Below are 18,339 nucleotides of genomic sequence, written 5' to 3'. Positions count from 1 at the left end.
CCTCTTCTCTGTGGAGATTTGGGTGAATGTAAAGTAACCAGAAGTAGTATAATGTGAAAGGCAGAATTCACAGACAGAATTCTTCCAAAATGGCTAAGGCTCACCTTAACTGATTTTGAAACTACATCTGTCAGTACCTCCACGGAACTCTAGAACCAACGCTCTCAGTTCAGACACATACCTCCTCAAGAGGGATTGGTTTATTTTGAATGATGTAGAAATTCACACTGGAGTCACATTGTAGAAGATCTAACCTGTATCTGATTTAGATGCATATGAAAGTAACCCTAATCAGAATTTTAAAAAAGAAAAAAAAATTGCAATATTCATGCTTGTATTTACCCCATAAACCCCAGTCAAATATGTAAAGAAAAAAAAAATTGGTCACCTCCTTCATTGTGAATGCAGCCTAAGTTTGGGACAAGCCTAAATGTGTATTATATGTCAGCTGTAGACATATGGTTGTGTTATGATCTTGAGTTATATAATTTTTCTTTTATTAATTAAGTGCATTTTCTCGACATTAAACCGAATACATATGGAACAAGATGTTCCACTTGTCCACCAAACCCTGTTTTCATCTCTAGTTTAGTTTTAGCAATTTAGTTTTGAGCACAGAAAAATGAGCAGCAGCAGCCGTAATCAGGCAATGTTTTAAAAACCTTCACAGCGCATAGTGCTGGTGTGTTAAAATTGGTCCAGGATGACAAAAATGCACAGGTGTTGTTTTTAAAATATCCTAACGGAAACACATCTGCTGATTTCCATTTGAATTTAAATAACAGTTTTTATCTTTACTTGAATTTACAATCATCAAAAAAATCACAATTCACATTAAAATATTTTTCTCTCATTAAAACCTCAAATCTGCTCTATTTGTCAAGATTTATGAGTCTGAATCCAGACATAAAGTAATCTTGCAGTATCTTTGTTACACATACATTAATGTAAAAAGCACACATGCAAATATTGCACATGCTGCACACATACTCTGATACTTTTCCTTTTCCTGTTTTTAATGTAATCATAATTAATTTGTTATTCATTTTCAGGGGCACCTCTGTACATAAACAAAGCAGAAATGACATTGTCAATCACACATCAAACATAAGCTCCAGTTTGGTCAATGAACTCATTATTTAATGTGCACAGTGTATAGAATTAAAACAATTTGACTCATGGTATGTTAGTGATGCCAGCATCCCACTGTGGGGGAGGTCCTGCTGTTGTACATGCTGGATCATTGTCGTGGCTTACTGAGAGCCTGACTCGTGCTTTTCCTGCTGTGATGAGTCAGGGGACACTATCTGTTGTCTAGAATCATGATTAGGTTGGTGCACTCAAACAACACCAGGGGGCAGTATGTGAACATCATGATCTTAAAGCAAGAAAGTAAAGGTTAGAGAGTTTGCCATGAAAAATCAGATTCTGTGTGCTTGTACCATTAAGAAATTCCCCCATAAATAATTTTAAAAATTGATAAAAATAAAAAAAAGAATTAACTCAGTAATGAATTCTGATTTCAGAATGTCTAAATTAAATTTGAAGTCACTTTTGTTAAACCATTTACCCACTGTTAAGAGGTGCCACCTGGCTTCAGTTCTTGAATATTTTTGACATCATGGTCCATGGTTGAGTTACACCTCAGCATAGCTCTTGACCAACTGGAAGATCCCAATGACTTTAATGTCTGATCGAAGGCCCTCTGGAGACAGCACCTTGGTTTGCTTTTTGTATAAAAGAGGAAACAAAATGCACTCACTATACCTGCTTAATTATCAGTGGAGATATGGTGTAAGTCAAGAGAGTTAAGAAATTCCAAGGTAGATTCTCTTTTCACACATAAATTAGTATTAATATTGACATTGTACATGTTGAGGTGACTCTATCTACCACACTGATTCTTGTCCTCCTCTGTAACAGTTTGAACAGTTTTTTCACAGTTTCTGAGAAATTACAAGAGGAAGCAACAGATAAATTATTGCTGTAAATGTAATAGGAATTATGTTTATTTTTATTTAAAAAAAAACAGGCAGTGCTTTGAAGGCAAATCTTTTTTGTCCTTTAAAGGTCTAATTCAAATAAAAAATGGGTTTTGGTACTTGAGAAGAATGTACATGCCCTCAAGTATTCACCCCAGACAGCTGCAATGCAATAAGTTTCCTTCACCAGGAGAGATGTAGACCTTGAACTGGGAAGTATGAAGTATGCCTCAGGTTAAGTCAGTAGTTCCCAAACTTTTTTTGCTAGGCACCCCTTTGTTTTACAAGAAAAATGTTGCCCCCCCCCCCCCCCCCCCCCCCCCACGCACACGCGCACGCACACATCCTCCAGCCACACACACCCATATTTTTGCTCCACTGCGGTTCCTTTCACACCTCAAACATTTAGTAAACAATTAAGCAAATACAAGTAATCTGCAATAAATTACAGGTAGTAATAAAATAAACTACTAACTCTTTTACGCTGCGTCCACACCTACACGGGTATTTTTGAAAACGCAGCTGTTTTGTCCACACGTAAACGGCGTTTCGAATCACTGAAAACTGAGATTTTTTAAAACTCTTTTTTTCCCATTTACATGTGGACAAGGAATACAGAGCTCATCACTCAATGTCAAAGGGATGTGCCTTTTTTCACGTCACGCTGTGCGCCACGTTATTGTTTACATGAGATGAATTGCAGAATGGCAGATAGAAACAAAATACTGTTACTGTTAATCTGACTATCTTCAGGTTTTACACGCTTACATATACACACGCAGTTACTGTTCCTCCATTTACAAAGGCAGAGGTGTCACGGTGTGATTATTTTACTGTAGTTGTTATTTTTTCATGTGTAATAATATTCAACATTGCTATCAGTGCATTTTGCAAAAATGCCTCTCTGTGCAAAATGGGTTTAAAAACATAAACAACTGTGGGATACTGTTTGTCGTGATTTGAACAGCCCGCTCCTGACACAGGGAAAACCAATTCTGCAGGGGAGACCTACCTCGGCACTTGTGCAGGTGAAACCAAAGGGAAGATTTGCTTCACCATATTTTCTAGTCTTTGGCTTAGAATGAAGTTGGTTTGGAAACATATTCAGCAATGCTTCATCTCCTGCTTTGCGTTTCTGTGGGCGCCCCGTGCTAGCCCCGTCCAAGCGTTTTGTCCTCCCCCTTTTTTATACATCTCAGAGAGTGATTACACACCTGTTCATTAAACCTGCTTATGTTTTTTTCCCCTTTTTTGTACAATCTGTGTACATTGTGACAAAACTGGGCAAGAAAGAGTTTAAAGCATCAGGTGCTATAACGAGAAAACTAGAAAAATCATTGCCTTTCTTGCTGCGTGTGGCTAAACTGCTTGTCAGTACTGATGGTGGCACATTTCATCGTGCTAAGTACCACATTGTGCAAGCAGTTTGCACTGGGAAGATAGACAACAGAGATCTCGCCTTTACCAAGTTGAACTAAAGTGATTACAAAAAATAAAAATAAAAAAAATTCCTAAACAAACAAATGAATTATGCATCTTCTAGCAACATTTACAATAATACCTTCAGTGGCTACTTTATTAGTTACAACTTGCTAGTTTGGGGTTGGATCTCCTTTTGCCTTCAGAACTGGCTTCAATGTTCATGCATAGATTCAACAAGGTGCTGGTAACATTCCTCGGGTCTTGTTGGTCCACATTAACACAATAATGACATACAGATGCCACAATCCAAGCCAAGATGTACCTATACAGTGGCTGTTGAGTGTATGCAGAACAAAATTGTAGCTAAATGACTACCCTTCACTCGGCCAAATCAAGTAGAAAATCTAAACCCACACTTTTGTATTTTTAATAATATATAAGGAGTATGTTGGCCATATCCAGTGGAGGAGTTCCAGCATATACCTCAGATGCAGGATTCCCACCGAGCGATCTCTAAACAACAGGAATAGATAAATACAAGGAAAAAACACAACTGTAACTGCATTAGGGGAAACATTTCCATTATTATCTTGTGAGGCTGCTGTGTCAAAAGAACTCTGCGCTCTGTTTCTAAAATTATCATGGCTTTAAAACTGTGCTGTCTGTTTATCACGTATGGATTGAAGTTTTTATCAGTCACTGCAGCTGTCAATTCCTGTGTGGGGATTTGGGAGTTTAAAGCCCTTCCCAGCAAAGATTAAGTTCCAGCCATGTACACATGCAGGGGTAGTGTGGTAGCAGGGCGTTTAACTGGCAATGCTGAATCCAGCGTGTGCAGATGCATGAGAGCGTAGTTACTGTGTGGAGTGCAAACCTGTAATAAGGGTAAACCAGCAGCAGAGGTGCACCAGTTTTTTTTGTTGTTTTTTTTTGCCATATTATACATTTATGAGACATTTTACTGCCTGATTTAACAATGGTAGAGCACTTTGTGTAGATTTTCTTTATAGCAACACAATGGATGTCAAGTGTACGTCAACCAGCTTTTAACACTCTGGATTCTTATCTACTTTGCATTATGAGGTCTCCAATCTTCCATCTGCAATTGCCTGAGCGATGCTTTATATCTTTATTCTTGCTGAGCTGCTTCACATCTGGCTTGGGGTTATCATTATATGAGCTGCAAAAGCTCAAAAAGGAAACAGTATTTTTTAATATATGACAAGATGTCACTGATAAAATATATAACAGAAATTTGTTAAACAGTTTCTAAGAATTGATCAAATTCATGGGATGATTCGACAGTGACAGCAGTAATGAATACATTTCAGTGTGCAGCTTCATTTTAAAATATTACATTGCCTGCTGGGTGTTTGTTTTATTAAATTATAGCTCTGTGCTGCACAATTCTCACTTCACTTACCTGAAGAATGAGATGGTATTTCCTGGGTAGATATAAAGGGTTCTATGAAGACACACAGTGTTATTTGTGTAAGTGTGCTATAGATATGATAATATGATGATCTTTATTTTTTACATGTTTGTGTTCATTAAATTCTTCTTTAGGAGCACTTGTCTTGTGTTTAAGGAGTTGCCAAAGAGAACAATATTTTCTTGCATGTGCTGCAGTCCACTGAAGCCCTACTTTTGGCATTATTGGGCTCAAGAGACATAAATTATATGGGTTTTTGTTTGTTTATGCTCATTCCCTTAATAATGAGTTGTAGTGAAGTAGAGCAGCACAGTTGGAAATACTTAACTCCCCCAAAATGAGAAGAAAACCAAACCCGATCAAACTGTTGGCTCGAGCTCTGCTAGGAAACATGTCAAGCCTGTGGTTATTTTTTAGGGTACTGTCAGATCAAACTGCACCTCTTCTCACCTTTAAAAGCACAGGTTAACATAGACTAAACTAAATTAAGTGGGACGTCAGTTTGTTGGTATTGTCATAAAGAAGCTGCATGAAACAGGACAGACAAAGAATAAAATGCGCAGAGAAGAAAACTACTGCAGTTTTATTCTTTTTTTCAGAGTGCATCTCTTAAAACTGATGGTCCAGAAGTCAATTTAAATATTTAACTGAGCACACTGTGAGACCAAGAGAGGATATATAAAGGCCTTCTGCATCTGATTTTCTAGAACATTAAAAACTGCCTCTGTAAAACTGGGTATCTCCACCAGTGGACTCTTGACTGCACATGATCTCCACATGATTACTCCGGTTTTGTCACGTCCGGTGTGGCAGATGTGTGGAGTTGTAGAGAGGACCCAAAAGGCGGCAGCTCTGGTGCAGGTGAATATTTATTTACAAGAGTGGGTACAAACAGCAATGGTGGGTGAACATGAAACTGGAAAACCTAAACTGGGTAAAACTAACAAAACAAACCAGAAACGAAGATGCAGGGAGGTCTGGGAAAATACATACGGAGAGACGCAAGGAGACCGAGGGGAAACAACACAGACAAACCAGCAACGAGGACGAGGTAACACACACTATAAATACACACGGCAGGAATCCGGGGATGGGAAACAGGAGGGGAACACACCTGGAAGACATCACAGCTGACGAGGCAGGGGAAACGTAACCAGAACACACTGACATAAGACACAGACTTTCACAATAAAACAGGAACTTACACATGCAAGGACACAGACTAAGAAACGCGGACTTAACACAGGAATACATGGGCAGAACCGAATAAACACTAAACAAGAAGAACAGAACCAAAATCACAATAATAGAAAACACAAAACGCTGGGTCAAAAGGACCCAGGATCATGACAGTTTTCTCCTTCCAGTGCAAGAACACACACTGGGTTAACCCTGCCTACCAGGACACAGGATATTCTCCCAGTAGGGATAAAAAAAATTTAAGCTGTACAAAATATTAAAATATATCTTTTGAAAATGTATACATTTGTTAGACAAACATGCAATCTGTGAACAGTATACTAGTATCTTAAAATCTGCTTGGAATAAGGTGATTGCTCTGTGTGAAACAGTCTGTACCATAATACTGATTAAAAAGATGGCTATATTTAAATAAACTGAAAGTTGAAGACAAAAAATAACTTATACTTGCTTCACTGTTGTAACAACCAAGTTTTTGTCTTTTTTTAATGTCAACCTCAGCAAAGAAGTTTTATTTTCCACTGAGATATCCATATTTATTTAGCTCTTCAAAACAGTGGAGCAGAATAATTATCTTGAGGATTTGATTTTTGTAGTTCCTCTTCACAAAACTGGTCTTTGAACACAGCAGGCCCATATGTGTGGGTAGTGTGCATTTTTGAGCACCACAGTTCTCTTTTCCTAAGGAGCCTAATTATTAATTCTCCTTCACATCTTTCCTTCAATTTATAATTATTTTCATTTTCATTATTTTCTTTGCCCAGGAGTAGCAATCTCTCAATGACAAAGTTGTCATGTCCTAAAACACCCTGTTTTATTGTCTGTTTTACCCTAAACAGGATCATAACTTGCACATGCTCCACTTAAGAAGACTTTAACTATAGTTAAACTGAAGTTATAGCCTAAGTTAGAAGTTATTACTTTATTACTTTATAAAAACTGTCTTGGCTTTTGCTACCAGGGCTGTCACCTCCTGCTTGCTGTTAAATAAATTCAGCATTTGCAAAAAATAAGACTTCACTTTCCAAACCCAATTTTATAATAAATATTGTTTGTAGAGGACAACACGAGGGACTGGCTTTACAGAACATACATGAATGTTGTAGTAAAACAAACTGAGCTGCAGTGGATCATTATGTGATAAGTCCTTTAACCTGTTTACTTGTTATCAGCCATTAACCCTTTCACGCATAGTGGTCACTACAGTGGACAGCTATTCAAAGGATGTTTTCTTGTATTTGTGTCAGTGTTGATGGTATACATGCACATAAACCACTACATTGGACACTGATGTGTAACTCCATACCCTGCCACCCACTGGTTATTTAAAATTACTATAGATGTATGACGTGTTTCCTTGCAATTATTGTTATTTAACCCCATCATGCATGAATTATGACAAAATCAATCAGTATTTTTATTCATCTTTTCATGCCTAAAGACAAATAAAAATACTGATAGGCTTAATAGACAGTGTACAATGTGAAACTACTACAGACTCTATATGAAGTATGTTGATGTGGTTGTGATTAAATTCAATTAAATACTGTTAGGGCTGTTTGGCTGCTTTTTTCACCACCATTTCAGTTACTTGATTCTAAGATTTGTTTTCCCTCTTGAGATCTGTAAATATTTTTACCTAACATTTGAATTTGTTTTCATTGTTATAATTCGCTGTGATTATGCTGTAATTATTTCACGTTCGTAAGGAAGTGTTACTAATATTCTTTCTTGTCTTTTGCTTATCCAGAGACTGCATATAGTGTCTATGAGGTCTATTTCTGTACCCGGATCGCGAACACGCGTCGTCGCGCCGCCCTGCGCGTTCCTTTCCGTCCGCGTGCCCGTGGGGTTTACCTGTGTCTACGCTGAGGGTTTCCAACAGGGAAGAGAAATGCCATCAAAGATCATTTTTGAAACTGAGGATCAAGCAATGGACGAAGAAGTAGATACTGTCGCGGAAACTAAAACCCTAAAGGTGAGTAAAGCAGGTCGTCTCGACCTGGAAAGAAAGAAAAATGGTTTTACTCGCGGCTCGGCTCCTCCATGTTTTGGCAGCATGTGGCTGAACATGCTAACTAGCTAACCAGACAGCTAACTCTACTTAACTGTTAGGAAAACAGAGAGAGGTAAGATAACCGTGTGTAGCAAACTTAGCAGTGACGTATTTTTGCGCTCATATTCCGTGCTGTTTTAAACTTAAATTTTGTAATGAAGCGGAAGAGCAGCAACGTGGTCCGATGGTGAGCTAAGTTAATGTTAGCACACAATGCGAGTGTTAGCCATTTAACCCTAGCTAAGAGAAGATCACGTGGCATGCCCATGTGTCTCAGAGTTGATCGTGTGGTCTGACGAGACTGTTTACATTTGAGTATACATCCGCTCTGTAAACACGAACTAAGTTTTGTTTACTTTATAGCCAGACGTTCTAAAACAACAAACAAACAAACAAATACTACGTAAAACAGTAAACAACACTTTACTTATAACTATAGGTGCTACCGAATATCACTTTGGTATTCTAAATACACTAAATTCGCTAAAGTTTGTATGGCCGACTAGAGTTAAGTTTTGTCATACTTACAAGGTGGATGGCTGATTAGTGTTCGTCATTGTCAACCTCAGGTCAGGATTAATAATTCAACCGTTTAAACTGGGAAACACAGTTTGGCTGGTTCTTTGGTCGAAATGATTTATTATAAGTTTGTTCGGCTAATGTTATCCGAGGGTGGCAGTGCAGGAGAGGATCCATCTTATTAGCAGAGGGCTCATCTCTGGTTATTAAAGTAGTATTCCATGATTTTTTTTAAAATTTCATTAAGTCATTAATTTATTCAATAAAATGTCAATATTTTGGGTCAGTCACCACGCAGATATCCATATAGAAGTGTTTTGTCTAATGTGTTTTCCACGTCAGTCATTTTTATAAGTGGCTTCATAGTCCAGTGGTTTACATTAAGCAAAATATTCCTGTTACGATGCAGGGAGGAGACACTAGTTATTTTGGTGTCGTCAGGAAGAGCATCCAGTGTAAAAATCAGCCAGACATGCAGAGCTGCCCACTGAGGTGGCCCCTACTGAATAAGAGAGCAGATGGAAGTAGCTTCAGACCACTTTAATGCCAAAAACCACCCAAATAACTGTAGTCTTTGAATATTTTGCCAGCAGAAAGGTTGTGTGATACAGCAGATGCACATTAACCACTGCAATTTCTAAAGGACGTTTTTGCTGATAGTAGGACAAAAAGCACAACATTAGCCAACAATGTGTGGAGGAACTGAACTTTAAGAAATGTTTTCACTTTTAAACTTTGAGTAGCTACAGAGTCCTTGGGGTTCCTGAATTTCTTACTGTTTTGTGTCTTAAAATGAAATAAAAAAAAAAAATAGAACAAGACCAAAGAGGGCAAGAAGCTGAAGAAGCAGCAGCAGCAGCTGGAAGAGCAGGAGGATCCAGATTGTGAGCCTCCTGCACCCAAAAAGAAAAAGAAAAAAGACAAGCTTGCGGCAGACCAAGTGAACGAAGACCTCGATGAGGCCACTGATATGAATGGCAACAGCAATGGTGTTGAAACACCAAAGAAGAAGACTAAGAAGAGCACTGAAAAACAGACAGACACAGAGGTCAGTGTTGATTGTCCTTAGCCAAAGGTCTAATTTTGGAACTAATGGACAGTTTATACATCCTGTTTATATTAGGGGAATATAATAATTTTGCCTATAATGTGATCTCTCTGTAATATTTGATCCACTTCTTTTCATGGGGATTAGAAAATCAAGAAGAAGCAAAAGAAGGCAACTGCAGAGGCAGCAACCAATGGACATTCCACCCCAAACACCCCGGTTCAGACACCATCCCAGTCAAGCGAAGATTCGGCCAGTGACAGCGAAAAAGAAACGGTAAGATCTGCAGAGAGAATGTTTTTTGCTTTTCCCAGCACATCTTCTGGCTTCAGTTAGAGGTTTTAAAAACAAAACTGACTCTGTTTTCTTGTCTAGGAAGAGACACCAGAGCAGAAGGAAGGTGCATTCTCCAACTTTAGGATCTCTAAAGTCACTATTGACAAACTGAAAGGTAATGTCAGAACTTTCTACCCTATTTTTATTTATTTATTTTTAATTATATTTATTTTTATACAGCGCCTCAGAATTAGAAGGTCACTGGCACATGTACAGTGCTTGACATGCTTGGTGCGTCATAGTTTTGGGTAGTCATGTTGTTAAATCTGACTTCAGCTTTTTTTTATGTAATGAAGAATTACAGAATTTATTTGAATATTTATAGACTTCTGCAAGCTTTCTAGGGGTAATCTAACATGGGCATAGAAGTTGTTGAAGTCCTTCGAGGTTTGCTAAATAATTAACTAATAACTAATTACCATTGATTCTCTTTCTTTCTCTGTGTTCCACACTATTACTGTCCCTTTTTAGCCCGAGGAGTCGCTTATCTATTTGACATTCAGGTAAAGACATTTAATCATGTCTATGATGGAGAGGATGTAATTGCCCAAGCCCGAACAGGAACAGGAAAGACTTTCTCCTTTGCTATCCCTTTGGTGGAGAAGCTCCAGAAGGATTCAGTGGACATGGCCAGAGGCCGTCCTCCCAAGGTACACGGCCATACACAGCAGAGGTAGTGAATATTTATGGACGCTGTGATTCTGTGTGACTGAGTATTTTTATTTTTTATTTTTTAAACTATAGGTTCTGGTGTTGACTCCAACCAGAGAGTTGGCTATCCAGGTTGCTAAAGACTTCAAAGACATCGCTAAGCGCGTATCTATCGCCTGTTTCTATGGAGGCAGCTCCTACAACCCACAGAGTATGTCACATACAACAACACAGTTTTCGTTAAGTCAAATAGTTTTGGATGTTCCAGTTAGAAAAGACGGGGTGTTATACATGTATTACATATTTTAATTTAGCAAAAATTGTGGTTCCATCCACCTTTTTTGCTTTATACTGAATGCCTCAAATGCACTACTTTTAACCTTTTGACTGCAGTAATTCAGGGCAGACACAAGGTGGCAGGACTGTATACTGGAACAGCCCATGGGCTTTTTTTTTGTAGTGTATGATTCATGGGATTTGCAAATTAACTTAATAACTGGGATTGCTTCAATCATGCCTCCTGTTTCAGTGACTGTAGAATGTCGATGACAATCAGGGTAACTGAGACCATTCCTTCACTGCTGTTTTTCTAGAAATAGATTCTTAAGTAGATGTCAGAATATTTTTAAATGCAGTTTCTGTTTGCTGTTTTCAGCGTGCTTTATATATTGTTATGAAATAAAACTCCTTTTATTAACCTTTTCTTTCCAGTTGATGCTATCCGTAATGGTATTGATATATTAGTTGGAACCCCCGGTCGCATCAAGGACCACATCCAGAACAATAAACTCAACCTCACCAAAGTCAAACATGTTGTTCTGGATGAAGTGGACCAAATGTTGGACATGGGCTTTGCAGAACAGGTCGAAGAGATTTTGGGTTCATCGTATAAGAAAGGTAAAGTTAAATCTCTGGGTTTGTATGTTGAAAAATATGTATATAGGCCAAAATGGGCTGATAGTGTTTTAGTTTGTTTATCAAACTGCCAAAACTTCTGCCTTTGTAGAGGTGCTCACACTTCCTGATGATCAGTTAATCCAATGTGAATGTGATTAGCAGCACCTTGCTGCTATTTAGCCTCTTAACTGCAAGGGTGTACTTAGTTTCTCACAGGACTGCATAGAGTCCTTTCCTTTTTACATGACTGTTTACTGAAGTAGTCATTGTTTTAGTTTGGTTATATATGTAAATTTTAATTTTGTGCACATCTCTCCTGTTTAGACGCCGACACCAACCCACAGACTCTCTTGTTTTCGGCTACCTGCCCACCTTGGGTGTATGAAGTGGCAAAGAAATACATGAGACCCAACTGCAAACATATTGACCTGATTGGCAAGAAAACTCAGAAAGCTGCGACAACTGTGGAAGTAAGTGTGTTTGTGTGGGAGGGAGACGTAGAGGCTGAGACTGGTGCAATTTAACAAGCGTTACAGCAGTCTTGGGTCTTTGGTTTACATTGCTTAGAGATGCTTGCATGCAGGGCCAGTTAAAGTAACGGACTGTAAAATGAGCTCGCATACATCTCCACCAGGAAAACCCAGCAAGTTCATTTGCAGTAAAAATTGCTGTATTTATCATCATCCACTTCAGTGAAGTTGTAATAAAGTACAAGTTTTTAGCCTGCCAGTTGGATTAATGAAAATCTCTCTCCTCTCATGCCCTGCTTTCCCCCGCCCTGGTGAATCATTTGTCTCCGTTTCTTTTTCTACTGTAGCATCTAGCCATAGCATGTCACTGGTCACAGCGTGCGGCAGTGATAGGCGACGTGATTCAGGTGTACAGTGGCAGCCATGGGAGAACCATTGTCTTCTGTGAGACAAAGAAAGAGGCCAATGAGCTTTCCATGAATGCATCCATCAAACAGGTAGATGCACATACTTGCATGGTGCACGTGCACATTTAACAGGCTGATGTGTTGCACATTAAATTGGTAATATCCTCAGTAATTTTCTTTTCTTCTTTTTTTTTTTTTTTTAAGAGCACCCAGTCTCTTCATGGTGATATCCCCCAGAAGCAGAGAGAGATGACGCTGAAGGGATTTAGGAACGGCGCCTTTGAGGTTCTGGTTGCCACTAATGTTGCAGCCCGTGGATTAGATATCCCTGAAGTTGACCTGGTGGTCCAGTGCTCTCCACCCAAGGTGAGAAGAGTTTCCAGTTATCTATAAGAATTCCTTAATTATGCCTTTACATTTATTTATTTGTTTAATTATTGTAAGAGTGTTGATTTTATACTTGTAACAGTTTTGTAGATTTTTCACATTTGGTGTGACCTTGACCAGATTTTCACTAAAATAAATTCTGCTCTAGTTGTTATTGGTGCCTAACATCACATAAAATCTGAACAGGATATCTTGAAAACAGCAGATGCTACACTGCTAACAAACAAACAGAACTGACATTCCATGCCTTCAAGGGAGAAATGTTGTAAAATGATGAAGCCTCAAATCTTTACTTTGTGTGAAGTTTTTTTGTGTTTATTCTCAGGATGTGGAGTCATACATCCATCGTTCAGGACGTACGGGGCGTGCAGGCAGGACTGGAGTCTGCATCTGCTTCTACCAAAGAAAAGAAGAGGACCAGTTGCGCTACGTAGAAAACAAAGCAGTAGGTATCTTTTGAAATGCTCACTTGGGCAAACAGGAGTGACTGGCTTACCCTCCTGTTACTGAACTGCTTCTCCTCCAGCTCTGGCAGCTCTGTGGCCACAGTGAGCTGCCAACGGGCTTACCCTGTTTGCCCAAGTGAGCAAACAGGTTACAGGTAAAAAACGAGAAAAAAGAACACAATCAGTCCTACTCAGTCTTTTCTCTTTACGTGTGAGAAGGAAATGGATAAGATCCAAAGGGAAAAGAACAGAAAGGTAGAGGAGGGTGTTTAAGAGGCACCGGGTAAATAAAGGTGCTTAGAAAACCCAAGTGAATGTTGTCTTTTTCTTAGAGTTGGAAATTGATTCTGATATTGCTTTCCAATGTTTTTACACAATCTGTGACAATGAGGCCTTTCTGTGTGACTGTTAAACTAACCATTTTTTATTTGCTCTTATTTCAGGGCATCACATTCAGGCGAGTTGGCGTTCCTACTGCCAACGATATTATTAAGTCATCAAGCAAGGATGCTGTCAGGTATGTAATTAAGGGGAGTGAGAGCCAAGGGCAAGCAATTATATTTTGTTACAGGAGTATGAAATGGTTTTAATTGTTTACTATTTAAAAGCTTGTATTCAGTCAGCCACAAGGTGTTATTAATAATCAAGGGCGATGCTTTAGTACTTTGGCAGCTTGGTGGTTCCACAAAGCCTCTGCCTTAATCATGACACTGCTGAATGTGAAAAATCTTTCCTGACTGCGAGAGTTTGATTGTTGACTTTTCCTATACTGTGTCCAGATTTCTGGATTCTGTTCCAGTCGCGGCTATCGGGTACTTCAGAGCATCAGCTGAGAAGCTGATTGAGGAGAGAGGAGCAGTTGATGCACTGGCTGCTGCCCTGGCCCACATTTCTGGAGCCACAAGTCTAGAGCAGAGGTCACTGCTCAACTCTGATGCTGTAAGTTATTTATGCATGCGTACAGAACTCTCGCTATTATGTCTTATTAGACACCGTTCACCCTTGCATACAGCTTTCCTAGACGATAGATTTGTGTCTGCCCTTTGTTTTAAAGCCCGTGGGCGTTCTCATGCAGACCTAACATGTTGCCCCTGCCCACCCACTAAGTATAGTGCTTGTCCTCCATCTAGTTAGAAATGCGCTGTGCCTTTAGGTGATGTATAACTGTAATTCTGTCTAATGTGTTGTTTCTGTTTTGTTTTTTTTGCAGGGTTTCAGCACAATGCAGTTGGTGTGTTCCCAGGAGATGCATAATCTGGGTTACGCCTGGAGAACCATCAAAGAGCAGCTAGGAGAGGAGATTGAGAACCACATTCACAGAATGACCTTCCTCAAAGGCAGAACAGTATGTATACACACTTAATATGTAGATATGTGAGCTGCGGCTGGTGTATACATAGATGCTAGACCTTTGTAAAATAATGGGTATCTGTGTGAGAGAGGGAGAGGTTGTATGTTGATGGATGTCTGCGTGTGTACAGTTACAAAGGACTGGGCTCAGCGAGTGTTCTACGTTCTTATAAATTGTACATTCTTGCAAAATAGTGAAAAAACCACACCCCAGCGTGCCACATGAATGATAGCAATTGAATTGGCAAATGGAAGTGTGAATTGGAAACCCACTGGTAAATGAAAATGCAAATTAAGAGAAGTAGTGAGTAAAATGTCTTTTTTTTTTTTTTTTTTTTTTAATTTTTTATAATGTATTGTCCTGTTGTATGGGAATTGAGTCTCTCTGGTCGCACAATAAGCACAAAGCTAATTATCCACAGCATGTAAACAGAGAGACATCTGTTAGTATGAGTGAACATATGTGACCATGTCTGTTTGACACAGACATTAAAAAACTCGCCATCTCACGCTTATTGTTTTTGTAACAGGGAGTTTGTTTTGACGTCCCAGCTGATAAAGTCAAGGAGATTCAGGTGGGAACAACAATAACCCCAACATCTGTTCAACATATGTAGTTGACTTCTTGTAAATGTGAAAATATATATTTCAACAGACTGGCAGTCCTGTTTGAAATCCTTTGTCTCCCCACTTGTTCCTCCATCAGGAAACATGGCAGGACGGTCGCCGTTGGCAGCTCACCGTGGCCACAGAGCTGCCAGAGCTGGAGGAGAAGCAGTTCAGTAACCGTGGTGACAGAGGCTTTGGCAGTGGTAACCGTGGTGACAGAGGAGGGTTCAGAGGTGGCAGGGGAAGGAGTTTCGGTGGAAGCGGTGGCCGTGGCAACGGGTTCCGGAACGGCGGCAGCGGCGGCTACGGCAACAACAGAGGGGGACACAAACGCACATTCAACCAAGCGTTTGATTACTAAAATCTAATGTGTGGACTGATAGGACAGACTGTCACTCAGCTGGGCTGGCAGTGGTTCTTATTGGCTGGCTGGTCAACATTCTCCATCATGATACAAGTTTATTTGTGTAATTTCATATAGAATTAATTGAATTACAGAGTTTGAGACATAATTTAAACAAAATGTGCTGTCGGATGAGTAATACTAAAGGTGCAGTTTACCGTAAAGCTCAATATTTATTTCCTCTGGTCTGTTGTGCATGTCATCCATCTAGATTTTTTTTTGGCTCATCTGCACAGGTTTGGAGGCATGTGCAGCAGAAATGTCTGCCTTCTCTTTAATATAATGTGACTAAATTTCATTTAATCTGGGCTGCTGTTTAATTTAGGTAGTGTTTAGTTTTTTTAGTTCAGATTTTTTTAAAAACCCATTTAAGACAGCACAAGTGTCTCTTAGTCCCGTTATAGTCAAGAAAAGACAGACATCTTTACACCACACATCTCCAGAGTTGGGCAAAACCCACCAAAATATTCCAGATGGATACATAACTCTGCAGGACAGAGGAGATTTTTTTGGGGGGGGGGGGGGGGAGTGAGCTGTTACTTGAATTTACAGATATCTAAAAATGGTTTAAAATGAAAATCTTTGTACCATATATACAAAACTAAGACTGGCAGCCATTTTTGCGATGCCTGATGTGTGTTTCTTTAAGGTGACACTTTAGCTGAAACTTTTGGAATGACATTGCAACTAAATAAACAAGCACCAAATGTAATTACTGGTTATATAACCTATATTGAAATGTTGGCAATATTCAATAACATGACCTAAAGTTGGAACATGTCATCTATTGGGTTTTAGGTAAAGTGTTCATTTTTATGGGTGTTTGGGGAACATTGGCAGCAGTCACACTTGAGGCTTTTGTCCAAAATGGAAGATGCACAATCTTGTTCACGTCACATTTGATGTACGAGTGTGCTATCAAACCTGTTCAGTATGTTGCACTGTCACGTTTGAGATGCTTCTACTCTGCACCTGCAGAGAACAGCGATGGTGTTGACCTTTACAAATGTGCTCAGTGTCATATTGCAGCCTTACCCTCAGATGAAACCTCTCTCCCCAAAAATATGTTGGATGATTGCTTTGCAATCGCCTCTATTTAATAACTTTTGTCTACTGCTTCCATTCATTTGAATGAAATGACTTATTCATTAAAAAGGTCAAGTCATATTGTGTTTATTCCTTCCAAGGGGGTAAAATAAGTACGTAACATGCTTTTGAAATAGTTTAAGGCATTCGTCTTCTGTCAGAATCAGACTGGGAATAAACTACACTCACTGAGCACTTCAATAGTAAATTATCTAATTAACTAGTGGTAAAAAGGCATCTCATTGCATTTAGGCACGTAGAAATTTTCAAGATAACCCGTTGAAGTTTAAACTGGGCATGAGAATGGAGATTCAAATAAGTTTGAATGTGGTGTGGTTTTTGATGCTAAACAAGTTGGTAATCTACTGGTGTGTTTTCCACACAATCATCTCTATGATTTCAGAGAATGGTCTGAAAAAGAGTAAAATATCCAATGAGTTGAGTTCTACGATTGAAAATGCCTTGTTAATTCTAGGTCAGAGAGAAATGGTCCCAAACTGCCCAGAGTTGATAGGAAGGCAGCAGTGACTGTAACAACCACCCTGATAGCCACTCCTATCACAATGGCCAGAATTTGCACAGAATAACCAAAACTGGGCAACAAAAGCTTGAAAGACTGATGAGTCTTGATTTCTGATGCATCATTTAGCATAAACGGTTTGAAAACATGGATCCATCTTAGTTTGTATAAACAGTTCAGGCTATGGGTGGTGGTGTAATGGTCAAGGAGATATTTTCTTTGGCATGCGTTGGACCGCCATAGTACCAAGTGAGCAACACTTACACATACCAAGTGCTGCAACCTACCTCTGTTCCTTTGTGACCACAGCAGCAGGAAAATGCACCACGCAAAGCTCAAATAATCTCAAGATGGTCTCCACAGTCATCAGATCTCAATCCAATAAAGCACCTTTGAATCTATAAAATAGTGCATTCACATCATGGATGTGCAGCTCTGTGGACCATAATCTTTGAGGAACATTTCCAGCAACTTGTTGAATCTATGCCGAGAGGTCCAGCCCAGTGCTAGCAAGGTCGGCCTAATGAAGCATGTGCTAAATAAATATAATACTAAGTGCACGGGTGGATTATTAACAGTTTTGTTTCTGCTGTATTTTATGTGCAGTCAGACTTTCACACCAGACTGAGAAGAAACAAGTACACAGAACTAAACGTTGCAGGGTTAGTCCACTGATTCGGTTCCTTTACCCAGCACACAACCAGAGCAACACTGTAACTCTGCATTACACCAAAAAACAGACAATCTGCATGATGTACTTTTAATTATTTAAATGAGCCAAACATTGCTACAAAATAACAAAGTTGAGTCACAGTACATACATATTCATTTTGCTGTATTGCATAGTTAGATCAGAAGTTGTAAAGTTATATTGTTGACAGACAGCTTGACATTTTGTTCGTTGTTATTTAATTTTTTTCAATACAAGCATATTATTGCCCACAATATTTTTTTTAATTTACTTGTACCAATTTTGTCCACTTTGTCTAGCGCATTGCTGTACTTGGCAAACATAATCACAATATACTGACACAATATGGGAAGGGCAACACAGTTTAATTACACCACAATATAAAATAAACTAAAAGAATTTCTTAACAATAGTCTATGTGCAAATA

At 39.1% G+C, this 18,339-nt stretch overlaps 1 protein-coding gene across 1 annotated transcript; it reads left to right on the top strand.

The window, feature by feature from the left end:
• The first annotated feature begins 7,789 nt into the window (after nucleotides 1-7,789).
• On the top strand, nucleotides 7,790-16,780 carry ddx21 (DEAD (Asp-Glu-Ala-Asp) box helicase 21). The gene is made up of 16 exons (XM_085156044.1): nucleotides 7,790-8,014; nucleotides 9,426-9,659; nucleotides 9,807-9,935; nucleotides 10,035-10,110; nucleotides 10,467-10,645; nucleotides 10,740-10,857; nucleotides 11,358-11,543; nucleotides 11,868-12,013; nucleotides 12,361-12,510; nucleotides 12,625-12,786; nucleotides 13,133-13,252; nucleotides 13,697-13,770; nucleotides 14,033-14,192; nucleotides 14,464-14,598; nucleotides 15,134-15,178; nucleotides 15,310-16,780. The coding sequence occupies exons 1-16, from the start codon at nucleotides 7,805-7,807 to the stop codon at nucleotides 15,571-15,573; spliced, it is 2,388 nt and encodes a 795-aa protein (XP_085012170.1). The 5' UTR covers nucleotides 7,790-7,804; the 3' UTR covers nucleotides 15,574-16,780.
• The last annotated feature ends 1,559 nt before the right edge of the window (nucleotides 16,781-18,339 follow it).

Source organism: Neolamprologus multifasciatus, chromosome 1, assembly GCF_963576455.1.
Source record: "Neolamprologus multifasciatus chromosome 1, fNeoMul1.2, whole genome shotgun sequence".
Taxonomy (NCBI): Eukaryota; Metazoa; Chordata; class Actinopteri; order Cichliformes; family Cichlidae; genus Neolamprologus; species Neolamprologus multifasciatus.
Note: the sequence above shows the minus strand (reverse complement) of the source record. Positions and strands in the feature narration are given on the sequence as shown.

What these genes read in the sequence shown, in the direction of transcription:
- ddx21 (XM_085156044.1), top strand. Translation starts at nt 7,805, where the DNA reads ATGAGGTCTATTTCTGTACCCGGATCGCGAACACGCGTCGTCGCGCCG. An exon ending in CCAGAGGCCGTCCTCCCAAG is followed by an intron (nt 10,646 to 10,739) that starts GTACACGGCCAT and finishes TTTAAACTATAG; the next exon opens with GTTCTGGTGTTGACTCCAAC. An exon ending in CCTTCCTCAAAGGCAGAACA is followed by an intron (nt 14,599 to 15,133) that starts GTATGTATACAC and finishes TTTTTGTAACAG; the next exon opens with GGAGTTTGTTTTGACGTCCC.